The following is an 18,071-nucleotide window of genomic DNA, read 5'->3' on the forward strand; positions in this document are numbered from 1 at the left end:
TTAAAATAATATAGTTTTTTTTTAAATGTAAATATTTTATCCTTAAAGCTTTATTATTCTTTACTTGGTGCAACTATATATAATGTTTGCAATAAATCTCTTATAATTTCAGCACCACCATTTTGTTGGGATGCATTTCTAAACAAGGTCTATGAACAAAAGTTAAATGTACTCAATTATTTCTTAACAAAGTGAGTCTCAGTTCTATATTTAAAAAGAAAATAAAAATAAAAATGAGGTGAGGAAGAGTGTAAAATTTAGAGAAAAAAATTATGGAATTATAGTGGGTTTTCAAATCTAAAAAGATTAAAAAAAACTATTTCTAGAAATAATCAGAATTAATTTCCACTATTAAATTCTGAATTAAACATTAATGTTTGGCCATAAATCTGAATTCTTTGAGCAGAAAAAATTATTCAAGCTTGCAGAAAATACTTTTAAAAGAGATTGTTCAGGTTCTAACATTTATAGGTTGGACTGGACAAAACATGTGCTCACAAGATTAATTCTTCATGGTCCAAAAAACTATAAAGTCAATTCCAAGCTCAAAATTATAATAGGCTGGCAAAAATAATTTTTTATAGCCTAAAATATTATTTTACAAAACATCTAAATGCAAACTCAATGAGTTTAAATTCAAATTTCATTTTGCTTTGATTCTCTCTGTTCTAAAAACTTAAGTGTTGTTTGGTTTTAATATTAACTTTTTATCATCCTACTAAATAAGTAACAAGATAAACTTGTTTATTTTCAATGTAGATTAAAGATTTTAAAAGGTTTTGTGTTTCACTAAAACATATCAACCAAGGTTTATTTGATAGCAATTTCTCATTCATCCATAATTAATTGATTAAATTATGTTAATGTTTCATGTTAAAGAACTTATATTAAAGATTAAATTTTAATAAAGTTTTAATCTTAAAAGTGAGTGAATTCCATTTTAATTTGACCTTAAATATACTTATTAACCATGTTTTTAAACAAAATTTTTCAAAAATCTCATACATGAATATTTATTGAGAGATACAGATTTAATAAATTATTGTATCACGATATATAACTTTTGGGTTTAAAGCTTTCTTAGCGAGATGCTATTGGATTCGTATGAGTTTAAATCCAAAACGAATTTACATCAATTTTCCTTTAAAAACCCGATCATGGATCTATAAGCCCAGTATTAACTCTTCACATTTCACCCTAAATAAGCCATAACAAAATTTTGTTTTTTTCAACGTGGAATATAGTTTTTAAAAGGTTTTAAGTTCTATTAAAACATGTTAACCGATGATATTTTAAGATTAATTTTTCATTCTAATTTGGTTCTAATTATGCCTTCTTGAACGAAGTTTTCCAACAGTTTTATGATGGAAAATGAGTTTTAATTAAGACAAATTTCAGGCACAGCGTGCAGGTACCATATCCAAATTGATCCAAGTTTTAGCATTTTCACGCTATATATTGACAAGCAACCACCGGCTATTAGCTATATAACATATTTGAGAACGGGTCTATTTCGTATTCTTCAAAAACTTAAATTTTTATGTTTGGAAATATGGTTTAACTCTTATTTTTAAAAAACTTGAATTTGTTTTGTTTAAAATTAATATATATTAAAAATAATTTTTAAAAAATAAAAAAAATCATCTTAATATATTTTTAAACGAAAAACATTTTGAATCATAACCGCTATCATAATCACAAATAGGTAATAATTCTCTGCCATCAACTGTTTTCTTCCCAAATGCAAACAGTACCAACTTTCCTTCATTGCTGGAAGACTTGTTGAAGAAATTAAAAGTCGAACCAATTATAGTCCTCTTCCCTTCCCAGTTCATCACCATACAACATTCAGGATTTAAATTTGAGATCTCCATATGAAAATGGAATATCAGATTTTAACTAGATATTGGGATTTACTGGGAATAAGTAATCGTAGTTTTTCTTTCTCGGAAAGCATCAAATTTCTAACATCATTCACACCACACTCCATATGACAATAAGACAACTACACACATATAATTAACAACAACAACAACCAACAATAAGTGATCTCATCTTCCATTATGAAAAGGCATATGTACATACATGCACAGAAGTTAAAACAAGCCTTCTGTGTAAAAAGCCTGAAAGAATAAGAATAGGGTAGAAATCCAATAAAGATGATGGTTTTAGGGCTGTGCAGTTTGTTTTGGCATCTCAAGCTCTGAGTAATAGGGTGGTGTGTGAATGTGGTAGTGTACAGATTTACTGTCACAAAAAAGTACTTCTGCCACTACTACATCAACATGGCCGAGTTAGGGAGGTAGCCAAGCCCCTGTTACAAAGAGCCAACTCAAGCTGTAGGCCTCGAGGCTTGTCGCAAAAGACATGAAAATGAGATCCATTTCTTGTTTGTTTTTTTACAGAACTGCCACGTTCACTGATTCACCATAAATGGTATAAAATTAAATTCAACAGTTTATGGTGTTCGATTTCTGCCAAAATACAACCTAGCTAGAAGAAAGAAGCCAGTTAGGTTTTAAAACTTGTTTCCCCTCATGTTCTGTATCTTTCCCCTTATTTCTCGATGAATAAGATACTGCGTATCCTTAAATCCATCACATGCCATTGTTTTTCACACCTCAACTTCTTTCTGTTGCAGTGCATGCGTTGATTACATCAAGCTGTCTTCTTTTGTTTTTACAAGTGAAATATGTCTGAAGCCCACTTCTAAAATCTTTCTTTCTTTTGTTTTGTTTTTTTCCTTTTTGGCCGGGAGCGGAAATGGGTTTAATTAGAATTCCTATCGAAAATGATAAACTAAATCTTATGTGTGTCTGAAGAAACGCCACTTGGAAGTTATCCTGTGAACTTAATGATGAAGTATGATTGTCTAATGAAGGCATGGGGCCATCTCACTTGTAGTTTCTTCGGCTTTAGCAAATTAGACGTGTTGGAAGCCATTGGTGGAACTTCTGTTAATTGAAGTTTCATGTGGTTATAGCGTACGCCAAGTTTCTTACTATTCTGTTTTATTTATCACTGTGGTCCCAAAAGCGATTGTGTTCCGGTCATTAATTAGCTGGTTACTTCTGTCAGAAAATGAAGGACAAAATATGCATACAGAACAGCTTGCTATTCACCTGCTCCTTGGCTATTGGATTCAAGTCTTAAATGCAAGATAATTAAGCTGTATTTGACATGTCTAAAAGGGCCGATTTAGCGTCATTGCATTGGTTCAAGAGCATTGCGTGAACCAAAAAAAAAACCTAAAACAAAAAAGGAAAAGACCAATATGACATTGCAAGCTAATATAATTTGCTGGCTTCTAGGCCAAATGTGCGGCTCAGGCAAGGGTAAATTCTGGCTTTTGGATACATCTTGTAAAGAACTTGGGCTCCACCTTGAAAATCTTGTGCAGCTACACGTTATAATCGGGAAATAAGAAGCTGCTACCTGACAGGGCAACTCCAGAAAGTTCAATCGAGGGGAGCGGTGGTAAGAATGGCTTCGGACATTAGAACAGTTGTTAACAAGGACGAGATGGAGAATTCCAAATCAAGAAATGAATACAACAAGAGACATGTCTGGCACTCACGTGCCCCGTCCGGCAAGATTTATGTGCATTCAATGTGAGGTTGATGAGCTGGAAAAATCCATGAAGAAAAGGTTTCAATGTAATACAAACAAGGGCAAAAGCTGCACCACAAGAGAAATTGATGTTTCAAGGCATGACAAGGAACCATCATGCTGACGGGTAGTTCCTATGCAGCAACGAGATATGTCTCTTTTGTTGACATCTAAATCCTTGTGTGGCTGTTCATGTGAACATTAATAAACATGTAGCCATGTGTTCGGAACAAGCAAAATCCCATACGAAACAAAATGGTATACCTTGGCGTAATGGTACCACATGCATGCATACACAACTTATTAATTCATCCTAACAAATTACAGAAGCAAAATTGATTAGGAAGAGCATTATCGTTTTGTAAGTTTTGTAGCAGTAAATAGCATTTGTACGTTATTTTGAAAGCCAATAGATAATAAGAAACAATGTACAAGCAGCAATGACTGCAGACAGAATGAGCGTGTCTCTTGATCGACGCCTCCTGATAGAACCTTAGAAAACAGAAGAAGAAGAAGAAGAATTGTTATATAACTATTTAATGTTGCAGAATATCAGGGAATAAACGTTTATAATACAGATGGCTTTTGTAAAGTACCAAGAAGGCCACGGATAATCGGGAATTTGTCACTTAGAAGCTTCACTTTCCCTTGAACATCTCCAAAAAAAGTCCTTTGAGAACCCAAAACAGCCCTGGTCGTTTGAGCTTGATTAATAACATCATCTATCTGCACAGACGTGGACCAACATTGTTAATTGACTTAATGATCAACGAACAACTTGCTGACAAAAGAACTGAATGGTTATTGCAGGGGACTTCATGACTTAGAGTGGGAAGAGGGAAGCAGTAGAAAACAAAAATTACAGCAGAATAATGGTTAAAACTAGGATAAAATGAAGTTGGAACATGATCATAGAATTTAGGGTTCATGAGAAACCTCAAGAATCTGAATAGATTGATAGATTAACAAAAGCTACATTTTAGAATAACCTCGCAGTCTATTTATACTAGTTCAAGTCCCATGTCCTTGTGGGAAAATGTTTTCTAGTCTGAATCTCCAAGTAAAATTACTTGGCCTATAAAAGAAATATTTTAAAAAATCACATGACCCTAAATAAATTAACTCTAATATCAGAAATATAATAAAATGACAAAGCTCCCAAGTCATTCTCCCTAGGTTAGAAGAAACACATTCTCGAGTTGAAACCATTCTTGCCTCAACATCATGGATGTCCAATCAAGAGTTGCCATCCTTTTTTTTCTTTGGCGTTTCAAGTACATGTCCAAAACTGAATAGTTGTTTCCTTTAATGTATGGTAACACTAGCACAACAAACTTGACCTTGAAATTTATTCCTCTTCCGTTGTTGTCTTAGGCAGCACAACTGTTTATTATCAACATCTGCAACCAACATATAATCTTTGTAAATGCTTATGTTGTGAGGTTCTATCATGTAGTCGAAAGGATCAGCATATCACAGACCAATGTATTCCTTTTGTTGAATTGCTACTATGGTATTCATTTCTAACTCGACTTTAGACTTTCTGTGCAGACATCATATGTATCATTACTCTCACTGTTGCTTCCATAATAAACATTGGAATCATCATCAGAATAAACATCATAGATTGGTAAGAATCTCAATCCATATCTATTTCATTATAGATGGACAGAGAGTTCTAATACACTACTTTCTCTACAAATAGTGCCTCGTGCTTGTTGTTCTTCAACTCTCTTCCTCTATTGAAGTGCAGTGTTGTTCCTCTCTTCCAATCCAGATCACACGATATGATTTATGACTTCAGCATCATGAAAGTACTTTGAAGTCTCTCTCCAAATAGAAAAAAATGGATACGGTGGCCATGGAAAGGAAATTTCTTTCATTCCACTCAGTTCCTTGTTTCTGCAGGAGATACATGGAGTGGAAAACCAAATTCCTCACCATATTTTTCTTCCACCCATTTTCATTGGTGAGAATCTGATGTAAACATGACAAAAAGAAAGTGCAGCAATACAGAACATTTATCTCACTTTCCGAAAATCCACCCCTGCAGCACACTGCTAGTAAACTAGAAATGCAGTAAACTCTCAGTCCATATTAGCTGAGTGGTATACCTGTCACTTCGCAAAGTGCAATGCTGCAGAGGTTCAGACTTCAGGGTTCATACCCAATTAAAGGAGTTGGTGGTGATTAGATTTACAGATCTAGTGACAAATAAGCAAAACTGGTGAACATCAAAGGAGAAAAAAAAATCAACTCCCACAATTGATAGTCAACTACATGCATTTCCTGCCATTTTCCCCTATCTATGCCAGATATGCCAACTCTTAGGCTATTGAAATTTATTGCACTCACAAATCTTTTTTGCCTTTTCCAGCTTTCTCTTCTTGTAGCACCCTGAATTAGTTAATGACTTTTGTTCATCCTGTCCGTATTTCGTCCTGTCTCTACATCCTAGCTAAGAAAACCTATTATTTAACTCTATCCTATTCAACATAGGCAGTTGTTCGTTCCAACATCCTAATTTCTTTTTCCATCAACTAAAATGGCAAGAAATGAGCAAGGCAAAATTTTCATCTAAAGAATCTGACATAAATCTGGCAAAAAGAAAGTGAGAAAGTCTTACATGAGCAATGCTTCCATGGATGGAAGCTCTTTCTCGTAGTAACTGCACTCTTGGAGACATGCTACCAGATGCCTATAAGTACACAGATAAACAAACATCAATTTTGAGAAATGAAACATGAGATCATAGAACAGTTTTAAGAGTTCAAATGACGCTCACCTTGTACTCACTAATATCATCTCTGACAGAACTCAGAAGCTCAGCATGTTCCCTCATTGAGTTTATGTTTCCCTTGATTCGTCTAAACTCCTAAAGTAACAAATTATATTTGCTCAATGAGACAGAAGCCACTAAAACAGCAATTCTTAGCACAAGAATATAGAAGTTGTGTCCACAATGAAATAAAAAAGATTAGGGATGTAATGAAATATGAAGCATTCATAAAGGAAAAAACTATCAAAATAGAAGTGGTGTGAAAAATTCCTAATATGCTTGCGTTTTAGCATCTAACTAATCCGCTAACTAGTTAAATAGAACATGAGAAAAGAGATGAACAAAATCAATTTTTGAGCAATTCAGTACAGCAAGTTTTCTTTCTTCTTATCCCCTACCACAAATCTTTGAAGTGCTATCTTGGGCTTTGCTATTCAATCATAAGCTGACAACTGCAAAATTAAACCAGCGACTGCCAAATAGAAAGAGAGATTTTGAATAAGATCTGAAGTGGAGCTTAAGACGCCAACAGGAATAAAAGATGCATTTTGAAAAAAACTTTCTACGAGATCAGATGCATACCACTAAATTAAAATTACCCTTTGAAATTTTGGTCATGTAAGCACAAATAGCTAACTTGTTACTATCCATTCTTTCTCGCTGTTTAGGGTGCAGGAATGAAGTCCCGGAAAACAGAGCATGATTCTTACAGTCTTCGAATGAAAAAGAGCAAGAAAAGTAAAAAAACTGAAACGGATTTTTCCTGCAATCATGACAGACTGATGGAAATTAAGCACAAAGGTTTCTCACAACAAAATATCGAAAACACCCACACCAACATTTCCATATCCCAATTAAGGTTAGTACACTAGTTTGTAAATTGTATTTCTTCTCCAATCTATACTTGTCCCATTTTCAATAAAAGCCACATTTCTTTCTGTCTCCCCCCGCTCTCTGATCGGAATTAAGCCACATTATTCTAAAAAAAAAAAAAACACTCTATCAGATTTCCTATCCGCATTGCTGCCAATACACGCATCGCATGCATACAACACAACACAGGAATTTCCTAACATTTCGGCGTACAAAAACGAAAAAAGACACTAGATAGAAGCAAAATCATAAGAAAAACAAGTAACAAACCTGCGTAAACTCATGAAGTATATCTCTATGCCTTGCTAGCTTCTGAGTAACTGAAGTAGCAGCGGACGCAGCAGCACATCTACTCATAGCATCATTTATATCAAGTAACTTCTCAAGTGAAGATTGAATTTCCATTTCCATTGATTTCCATGACCTACTGGATCCAACTCTTGGCGAACCACCTTCCACATAACCTGATTCACACTCATTACTTCTTATTACTTAAAATAATTTCCACTTAATTAATTAATCAAAATTAAAACAAAATTCACCTCCTCCTTGAGTAGTAAATCGAGCGCCAAGTTTAGCATAAGAAGAGAGTTTGACATCGAGATCTCCTTCGATCTTTCTTGCTTCTCTTCTAAGTTCTTCCCAACCTGATTCTTGTAACTCTAGATTTGGATCAGTCATTTTGGATCCGATCCGATCCCCACGAACTACAATCTGGGTCCTACCACTGCTATTGCCTTGTTTCGTGCTCCAACGGTTTCACTGTTTATTATCCTCACGGATTTATTATTTATGTATATATATTCTCTAACTTGTATTGGATGCTTCATCCCACTCGAATCGCAGGGAAAGAAAGCAGAGCGAGATGACTTGAGAGGGGGGGGGGGGGGGGGGGGGGGGGCACTCCCTTTCTTTCTGACTGGGCCTCAAATGCTAAAGATTTATAGATGGGCTTAATCTCTTTGGGCTTCCAAAACTCCAGCTACAGTTATGAGACTTTCGATGGGCCGATAAAATGTATTCTTAAGCTCCACCGGGCTTCTCTGATTTATGAATGAGAACTTGCTAATTGTAATTTGTTTTTAAATAGGACCGTAATTTTATTCTTAACCTCGTATAAAAAAATATAAAACAAATAAGAAATAAATATATCCAAAAAAAATTTACTAAATAATTTTACATTTTTTTCTAATGATAAGAGATATCCTCGTACCAATACTACATTATTTCCTTGAACGATTTTAAAGTCACAATCTCATGCCTTAAACTTAACCTTTTCTTTTAATGTCATTTTTTACTTACGTTGCTTTCTTATAATTTAGTTTTGAAAAGAGATTTTCATGTTCATAAATGGATTTATTTAGGAGATATTTTTGCGCAAAACAATCCTAGAAATAATATGAATATTTTAAATTTATATGTTAAATTTAAATTTAAAAATTGTGGAAATATGTAACACAATTGTAATGTTTTATGTGGCACATTTGAGAAGCATGATAAGTTTGAATAAAATAAAAGAAAAAACAAATGGATTTGTGTGCAATAGAAAAAATTCCTCTCGAGAAGTGGGACAAGAGGCCAAATTTACTTGCTCAGTGTGGAAATTAAGTGTAATGCGGGACAAAATGTCACATCCTTCTAAATGGCAGGATTAACCCACATGTGCAGCCTCTGGAATCCAACACGACTTCATCTAATTTGTGTTTTTATGTTTTAAAAATATTTTAAATAAAAATTAAATTTATTTTATTTTTATTTTAAATTAATATTTTTAAATATTTTTAAATCATTTTGATATATTAATATTAAAAATAATTTTTAAAAAATAAATTAAAAAAAATTATTTTGATATATTTTCAAATAAAAAGTAACCACAACCATACTTCAAAACATGTTAGTAAATAGGACTGTGTTAATCGTTATTTTTTTTAAAAAAAATTAATATATTAAAATAATATTTTATTATTTTTTAAAATACATAAAAATAATTAATTTAAATAAAAAAATTTAAATTTTTATGAAACATTGATTAGACTGTTGAGGGTTCTCAAACAATGTTTTAATTCTAAATTGTAATTGTGGTGCAACTGTAATGTAGCACATTTATTAACTGTTTGAGATATCAGTAGAAATTATTTTAAATTATTTTTTTATTAGAAATATATTAAATAATATTTTTTTGTTGTTTTTTTAATTTAATTTTTACATTAACATATTAAAATAATCCAAAAAAAACTTTAAACAAATTAATTTAAAAAAAAACACAATCCAACCGCAATTCCAAATACCTTTTAAAAAAACAGAGAAAATATATCCCATCTAAAAATAAAAATTTGAATAAAATAAAAAAAATCACAAATAAATCGATATATAATAAAATATATATTTTTAAATCGTTTGACGTGTAAGTATAGAAGTAAATCAGTTGCACATCTAATCCCTTCCCTGAATTTAATTAAGACATTACACCAATTGAAGAGATCATTCTTGATTATAATAACTTCAATTAAAACACTATACAATAGATTACATGCACTGAAGCTAGGAGGGAGACTCTACTGTATAAATTTAATTTCATTTCCATGTAAAATAAAAACACACGTTAATCTCAAGTAAGAGTAGAAGTCGTCGTCGCCCTGTCATTTTCCTTTAATCTTGATGCCATTGCCGACGGGAAATACCAATTAATTCCCTTTCTTGTGCGGAAAAGGGAACTTTCATTTTAACACGAAAGATAGCGTTTAAATAGGTGAAATCTCATAGTGTTTTCCGTCATGAATATCGTTTTTCTTAAGTGTATATATACCTCAACGTCAGAGATATAAATTATAAAGTATCATAAACATACAAGGATTGGTTTACCAGCTCCTATTTCTTATATATTACCGGCTTGACTGGCAGGAGAAATACATATTCAAACTAAAAGATTAGTTGCGTACGCATTTTTTTAAAATAAAAATATTCATTATGTACCTACATATCAAATATATTGTATTAATCTTCTTGTTTTTTTTTTTAGAGGGACATATTCAAATGAAAACCCTAATGAAAGCAATAGAGCTTGACCAAACAACATGTGATGAGTTTTAAAATTCAATATACTACATATTAGATCAATATAAAATATTCAGAGATTTGTGCGAGATTCATGAAAAAATCTCTGACGAGTAATGGACTCGGGTCCATTAAAAATAAAAACATAAGTTTAAATGCGCTGCCTAGAGCCAAATATACTGGACTCGAGGCATGATGGGGGTGCTAGGGTGCATGTTGAGCACCAAAGGTGTTGAGCATGCACCTAATTGGATGTGTTGGACATGTCTGAGCCCAATAAATGTTTTTATTAAGCATATTTTGAAGGTATTATTTTTATTTTTTGAAGGTTTTTTAAATCTATTTTTTTAATTAGTCTACTAAACAGTTTGTATGGCAGACTTGTTTAAGAGTGTGATTGTTTTTTAAAATTCTTTTTACTTGAAAATGCATCAAAATGATAATTTTTTATTTTTTAAAAATTATTTTTGATATTAGCCTATCAAAATAATTTAAAAATATAAAAAAATATTAATTTAAAATAAAAAAATAAATAAAAATATTTTATATATTTTAAAAATATTTTAAAAACACAAAAACAAACATAACACAATCCAATTATCTTTCTAATACATGCCTGCTCAGAAATTAAGGATTGAGCATTTAATACTGCGAGGGATCGGAAGGGTGCTCGGACCATGAAAAAAAACAGCGATACATGTCTATCCAGACGGTCAATCAAAACAAGTGCAGTATATTTTAGCAAGCCTGATCTTCTAGAAGGTAGCTTGCCGTGGTCAAAAGTCAAGCCAGCAATCATTTACTAAGATCGAAGAACGGTGGTCAGTGGGAAAGCACAAGCTTTGTATTGTACGATTATGGGATGCTCCTTAGTTTAATATGAACACAAGAGGAAAGGACCCGTTAATTAAACATTTATTAATTAGCTAGCTGCTAATCAATAATAACATATGATTTCTTTTAACGAATCAGAATATGACGTTTCCATCTCTCTTTAGGGAAGAACGACACGAATTTTTATTGAAAAAAGAATGAAATCTTTAAGCAAAATAGGATGAATTAAATTGATTTGGGCGTAAGTAAATCTAATGTTCCTCTTCTATTTATTTTTTTTAAAATTATGCTGCCTAGTTTTTCAATAATAATACACGTATTTTTTTAAAGAATACTTTCCTTATGCTTCCTCTAAGTTCCCATCTTCAGATGGTGTTGATTATGTCACTTTTGATGATCCTTCTCATACTTCTTTCCCAGCTGATAGCTCCCTCCTCCTCGTGTGTGATTTCAGCTCCTTGCTCGGCATTCTTCACTATCTCCTGAACATTAATTCTCTTCACAACCTTTATGATCGGCAATAACATTGGAAATACAGAAAACAATATTTCATGAAATGAAAATAATTTTAAAAAAAGAAACTATTAGCTCGTGGATAGGATTGGAGAGACCAAATTCTTCATGCTCACACTGGGCTAGTTCCGTCCGTACATAACCCTTTCAAATGCAACGTAATTGCTTGATCTACATTGATTGTTCTGATAATATCTGAAAGTTTAAATTCCTCCGTGTACTTTATAAAATTAATCTTGGCTAAACATATCAAATTATCAAACAATAAATAAACTATTAGCTCTTATATCTTAGACTTTACAATTATCTTTTCATAAAAAAAGAATTTATTATCACTGGAAGGTGTACGTAATTAAAAAGATATCAAAGACTGGCATTAAATTAAGCTCTCTAATCTGGTCAAACATAAATTATTTATATTGAAATTTTGAATTTTACTTCAGGAGGATTAATTGCTTATAAAATAAAGAACGTTTGAGTATTTTATTTTGAATTAAATAATTTGATATTTAAATTTTGGATGGTTGAGTAGGCATAGACTAACAACCCCTCAACTATATATAGATAACGACAGCCACTCGATTGCTAATATTACCAACCATGTATGTGGTTGTAATTTTTGTTTTTCAACTACGCGTGGGGTTGAAAAAAACAAATCATGCATAACTAGTTAATCAATTAATGATATAATTAACTAACTAATTAACAGCATAAATAAAAGTTTAATATTAATTTAAACCTAAATCATACACAACTAAACATATATACCAATATTTTAAAACAAATTATAACTTAGTTTAAAATAATAATCACAACAGCTACACATACATTTTAACTAAACATAACACATATTATAAATTTAATATTAAAAAAATACTTTAGAAATTTGAAAACAAAGTTGCTCTTGTTTTTTTTTTTCCCCTCCAAATTCTAGCATAAAAATTATTTAGAACTGGCCGAACAAGTATTAAAATCCATAATAATAATAAATACATGTCATGCACATGACGTACCTCTAATTTTTTAAAAAAAGTTACAGAAACGTGTATATGCAAGTGGAGAGCTCGAGGAAGATTAGGGAGGGGAGAAAAAAAAAAAAAAAAGAGGAGAGAGAGCACACGTGTGGGGGTATAAAATCCACTTTTGTTTTTACGACCAATGCCTCTCTCCTGGGTAAGCCATCGCCGATTCTGAATTTGCAACGGTTACCAACCGCATGAATACCAACACCAAAAGGCGATTAGTAATTGGTTGTCATAAAAAAAATCATATTCTTTCTCGTCGACACTTTTACCAACCCCTTTGCAGTCGAAATAATTTGCAATAGATAGATGTGGTTGCTATTCGGTTGAAAATTAATAACAATCGATTTACAACAAAATCTTATGATTGAAAATGACAAAAATAATATAATTTATTTGGGGTTGCAGAGCTTATGAAAATCAATTGTAAAATTTATAAGGAAAAAATTCAGTTATGAATTGACGAGTTTTAAAATCCAGCACATTCTAGAATTCACTTTGTTGCCTATATTTCTACTAGCAAGAAAAAAAAAGACGACAACCTCTTGTTTTTTGTTTCTTCACTGATTATATTGATAACGTGATGTGATATGTATTGTTTATATTTTATTATTTTTTAACTAAGAATATATTAAAACAATATTTTTATTTATTTTTTATATCAATATATCACAATCATAAAAAAAATATTTTAAAAAAATTTAATTTAATATTTTTAAAGTAAAAGACCGTATAAAAATCGGTTTCAAAAGACATATCAACCAAAAGAACAAATACATCATGTCCACAACTTTTAAAACCGAGGTACGGCACGTGTCCAGACTTCAGCACTTGGGAAGATGAGGCCACCATTTTGAGAGTTTTTTGTTTTTTTAAGTTAACACAATAAGTTAAAATTCTTGGGTGAATAAAATCATTTAAAATAGCACATAGTTGAAGCATGTGGCCGTTGCCCCACGTTCCCATCAGCTTTTGTTGTGGTCCGAGGGAAAGTACATACAGTGTACGGCGTACGGATTTGTGGACCTTTCTGTTTGACTGCTTCAAACAAACTACAAGTACCCTCCGAGCACTGTTGTGGATTTTTCTCAAACGGATAAGATTAGTGTGTGGCAATTATGGACCTAAGTAAATATACATGTAAATTTATGGAGACTCGTGCCGCTACATCACTGTTTTATATCTTGAGTTAAACCTTTGAAGTGTGGCAATTATGGACCTTTGTAAATATACATGTAAATTTATTCTTCGAATGTGTTTGGCAGTGTGATAATCGTTATTTTTTAAATAATTTTTTATATTGAAATACATGTCAATAATATTTTTTCATTTTTAAAAAATTATTTTTGATATCAGTACATCAAAACGATCCAAAACGTACAAATCATATTAAATTTTAACAAAAAAAATTAAATTTTTTAGGAACGCGGTTTATATCGTATTCTCAAACACATTCGAATTGTGAGCTGTACGTAGGAATTGATGATTTTATCGTACATGTTATCGTTAGAGATTGAGTGGTACATGATACTCTCTCATGTCTTTTTTATATGTAAGTTGTTTTTTAAATTATTTTTTATTTAAAAATATATTTAAATAATTTTTTATTTTAAAAAATATTTTTAATATTAACATATTAAAATAATTTAAAAATATAATAAAAAATTTAAACAAAAAATAAATTTTAAAAAATCATAAATTACAAATTAGGCTGTACCATGACATGAATTGCCCTCTCTTCTTATTTTGTGGGTTACCTGTAAAACCCAGGTGATTCATTATATATGTATCCATGATTTATTTGATTTACACTTGAAGATGTGAGATCCAATTTTTTATGAAAAGAAAATCATTTGAGAAGGATTAAGTGATGGTGCTAAAAAAAGGTTTGTGAATAAACTAATTATTATGTCTTGCCTTTATAAGTTACTTGATCATAATTGATTGTTAAAGAATAATATAGATCATATAATAAAACCTCAAATAACTGTTTAAACTTTTAACTTGAATTAGTTCTTTAATATAATATCAAAATTTTAATAATTAAGTGATCATGAATTTGAATTTTACTATAATTAATTTTGTGGTCTTCGCAATTTATGATGATGGCTTGGAAATATATATTCTCTAACACTACCATTAATTATCTCTATTTTCAACCTAGTCACCATTTCTGTTTTATTTATTTATTTATTTTCCCACCAACTACGTGATGTTCTTAGATGATGATGCTATATTAATGCTGCTCTTAACCTCTCAATCTCCATCTTCTTCGTTTATTTTTTGGGCTGTACAAAGTTTTCTTATACGAAAAATGGAGTGGATAGTAAGTTATTCTGCGTTAGACGAGAAAAAATATATTAATTAATCAATTCGATTAATATTATTTGTTCTTCATCGACATGCTAGCTTGAATGAGATTATTTATGCCTCCACGACTTGGATGCATTTGCAATAATTTTTTATAAACTAGTTATTACATGGATTAGTCGTAGTTAGCTAAACCAATCAACTTAATAAATTCACTGCATTAAACAATAGGTTTTTTTTCCTTACGTGTAGGTTTATTATTGGGTCATATATTTCAATGAATATATATATATTTGAATTCTAAGCACCAAACAGACATATCTTTTAATTAGTTTGATCATTTTTTAATAGAACTAGAAATTAATAAAAAATATCCTTGATCGTCAAGGACAAATCACGTCGCGGAATCCAACAATTTCTTGGAAGGAACCCGGTAAACAATCCCACGGCTTAAAATGTCTGGACAAGTACAAATCAACGACCCACATCACCATTAATTGTTTCTTTATTTTCCAACGACTTTTTGTGTAAATCTAACCGAAGCCATCTCATCTGACCGTTAGTTTATCTGACCCTTGACTTTTCTCTCTCTCTCTCTCTCTCTAAATTTCAACACATATTTTTTTATGAATTTCTTCCAGGAATTCAGAATCGCGTGGCTGACCATTTCTCTTTCCTCCACTTTTGACTTGTTGCAATTTTATGGCGGAAAAAAGAAAGAATGAAAAGAGGATCACTCCACATCCGTCCATATGAGTATGATTATTAGCAAATAAGTCCTCAATATTCAAACCTTTTGCCCTTCCTTTCTTGATTTACCATTCCTACCTCTTGTTAATGTTTGTACGTTTCTTTTGTTAATGACAATGGGTAAAACACGTGCAACCGACCAAGAACAATCCACATTTTATAGAATCAAATTTTGTTGTTAGATCATTAAATTAGTTTTTAGATTTATTTGAGTTTTTATTTTAAGATTCGGTTTGTCAATCAATTAGGTGAGTCTTGTATTAGGTATGAAGTAAGAGATTTCAAGCATATTTGTGATTGTGATAAAAGTTATTTTTTAAAATGTTTTTTTTGTATAAAAATGCATTAAAGTAATAATTTTTTATGTTTTTAACTTTTTTTTTTATATTAACATACAAATGATCTAAAAATTCTAATTTGAAACTAAAATAATTCAAAAATACGGGTGGACCAAATATCAAACGAGATCTTCATCTCAAATAATAAATAAATAATATTTTTAAGGATAATTTTATCCATATATATAAGCAACAAACACATACATTTATAATTTGCAAATTTCCTTTTACACTAGAATCAAAGCAGGGCTAGGGGAAAAGCTAAAAAGATTTTAAGGTAAGTGGCTGAATCGAAACGTTGGCTCTCTTTCTTTATTTATATAAAGGGAGAGGGCTGCTTTGTAATTTACTCGAAAATAAAAGTCCCATGTCCTTTGCTTTGTACCTCTGTATTTGTCTTTTCTAGTGGTAGATTCTTCTGTTGCATCCCTTTATATACAACCTCTCTTTAGTTACCAGTAGCTCTAGACCTGATCACCTCCACCTCCTCACAAGAATAACCAGAACCACCACAAAAATCACCACCTTCGTCCACCACCACGACCACCCCCACAAGATTTGGCATCAAAGGCAATAACTGATACTTGAGGGCGAGGAGAAACGGTCCAGACAGGCAAGTGTTGCTACTCTTTGGAATGAAAGTCTCATTTTGTAGCATAATTTGAGATGTCCAACATACCAACTTCTCTTTCTGAAGAATGCCTTACCCTCTTCCGCTTTACCATGTCTGTAGCAGACCCATGGCCCTTTTCAAACCCCATCACACTCTAACATAGCACCACGTTTACATCCTCAAAAAAATTCGTAAAACGCACACTTATACCCACAAAAACTCCTCTTTTGGTTTTTCTTGTACTCTTAATATATCAAATGATGAGAAAGAATAGAGGTTTCAAGATCGGCAAACGGTTTGTCCGGATCTCAACTTGGATCTTCAGTCGGACGCGGATCCACCCACCGGGTTGCAACTCCATAGGCCCATCAGAATCAACATGCAGTTCGAAGTCAAAGTCCTTATCGAAAATCATCAATTGGGGCCGTCGTTTAACAAAAGGAGCTAAATCAATTTGCAGCGCAAAACCCCGGTCGGGTTATATACCCGTGGGTCATGAACCGGTTTGTGATAAACCTGTTCCAGTACCAAAAGGGCATTTGGCTGTTTATGTGGGTCAAAAAGATGGTGAGTTTCATAGAGTTTTGGTGCCTTTGATTTATTTTAATCACCCTTTGTTTGGTGAATTATTAAGAGAAGCAGAAGAGGAATATGGTTTTAATCAACAAGGTGGGATTACCATTCCTTGCCGGTTTTCGGAGTTTGAGAGGGTCCAAACCCGGATTAAATCGGGGTCATGTGGAAGGAAGCTGACGTGGAAACGTAACCACCATTGAGGAAGGGTTTTTTTTTTCTTTAATGATGATGACAACGATGATATTGTTTAGATGGTGATTATGTTAGGAATTTTTATTTAGGCAGTGGTTTGCTCTTTTATTTTTTCTTTTTCGTTTTTTACTATTGTTTTCTCTCTCTCTCTCTCTTTTCTTTCTTTTCTTACCAATACTTATTGTAATGGATATTTATACGTTTAAATTGATAGAGAGTTTGTCCTTCGATTGTTGCAATGAGTTGATAGAGATGATAATAATGGATAAAGTGATAATAGAATGATGCTTGCTATTTTTGTTCGATTTGTTATGATTATTATATAATATAATATAATCCATCCATTTAAGAGTTAGTTTGGGCTGTGGGTAAACATGGTTTTTATAAAAATCTTAATTTTTTTAATTCTAAATTAATAATTTATAGTGTTTTAAATTGTTTTGATATTTTACTTATATCAAAAATAAAATTTAAAAAATAATATAAAAATTATTATAAATAATATTTTAAAATAAAAAAATATTTTAAAAAACATTCTTAACCACCACGTAAATGCTATCGTTGTTAAAACCTTCTTTTTGATGTTGAGAAAATGCTATATATGTTCA

The 18,071-nt window shown here is 31.6% G+C and overlaps 2 protein-coding genes across 2 annotated transcripts; one reads left to right on the plus strand and one right to left on the minus strand.

Annotated features, from left to right (window-relative positions):
* Positions 1 to 3,848: 3,848 nt before the first annotated feature.
* Positions 3,849 to 8,145, minus strand: LOC133690960 (Golgi SNAP receptor complex member 1-2-like). Its single transcript, XM_062111243.1, has 6 exons — positions 7,804 to 8,145; positions 7,532 to 7,725; positions 6,395 to 6,484; positions 6,236 to 6,307; positions 4,206 to 4,335; positions 3,849 to 4,101 (listed from the first exon to the last, which is right to left on the minus strand). Exons 1-6 carry the CDS (start codon positions 7,940 to 7,942, stop codon positions 4,004 to 4,006), a joined length of 723 nt encoding a protein of 240 aa, XP_061967227.1. The 5' UTR covers positions 7,943 to 8,145; the 3' UTR covers positions 3,849 to 4,003.
* An 8,365-nt stretch (positions 8,146 to 16,510) lies between these two features.
* Positions 16,511 to 17,688, plus strand: LOC133691546 (auxin-responsive protein SAUR36-like). Its single transcript, XM_062112090.1, has one exon. The coding sequence runs from the start codon at positions 16,953 to 16,955 to the stop codon at positions 17,469 to 17,471; it is 519 nt and encodes a 172-aa protein (XP_061968074.1). The 5' UTR covers positions 16,511 to 16,952; the 3' UTR covers positions 17,472 to 17,688.
* Positions 17,689 to 18,071: the final 383 nt, after the last annotated feature.

This window comes from Populus nigra, chromosome 4, assembly GCF_951802175.1.
Source record: "Populus nigra chromosome 4, ddPopNigr1.1, whole genome shotgun sequence".
Lineage (NCBI taxonomy): Eukaryota > Viridiplantae > Streptophyta > Magnoliopsida > Malpighiales > Salicaceae > Populus > Populus nigra.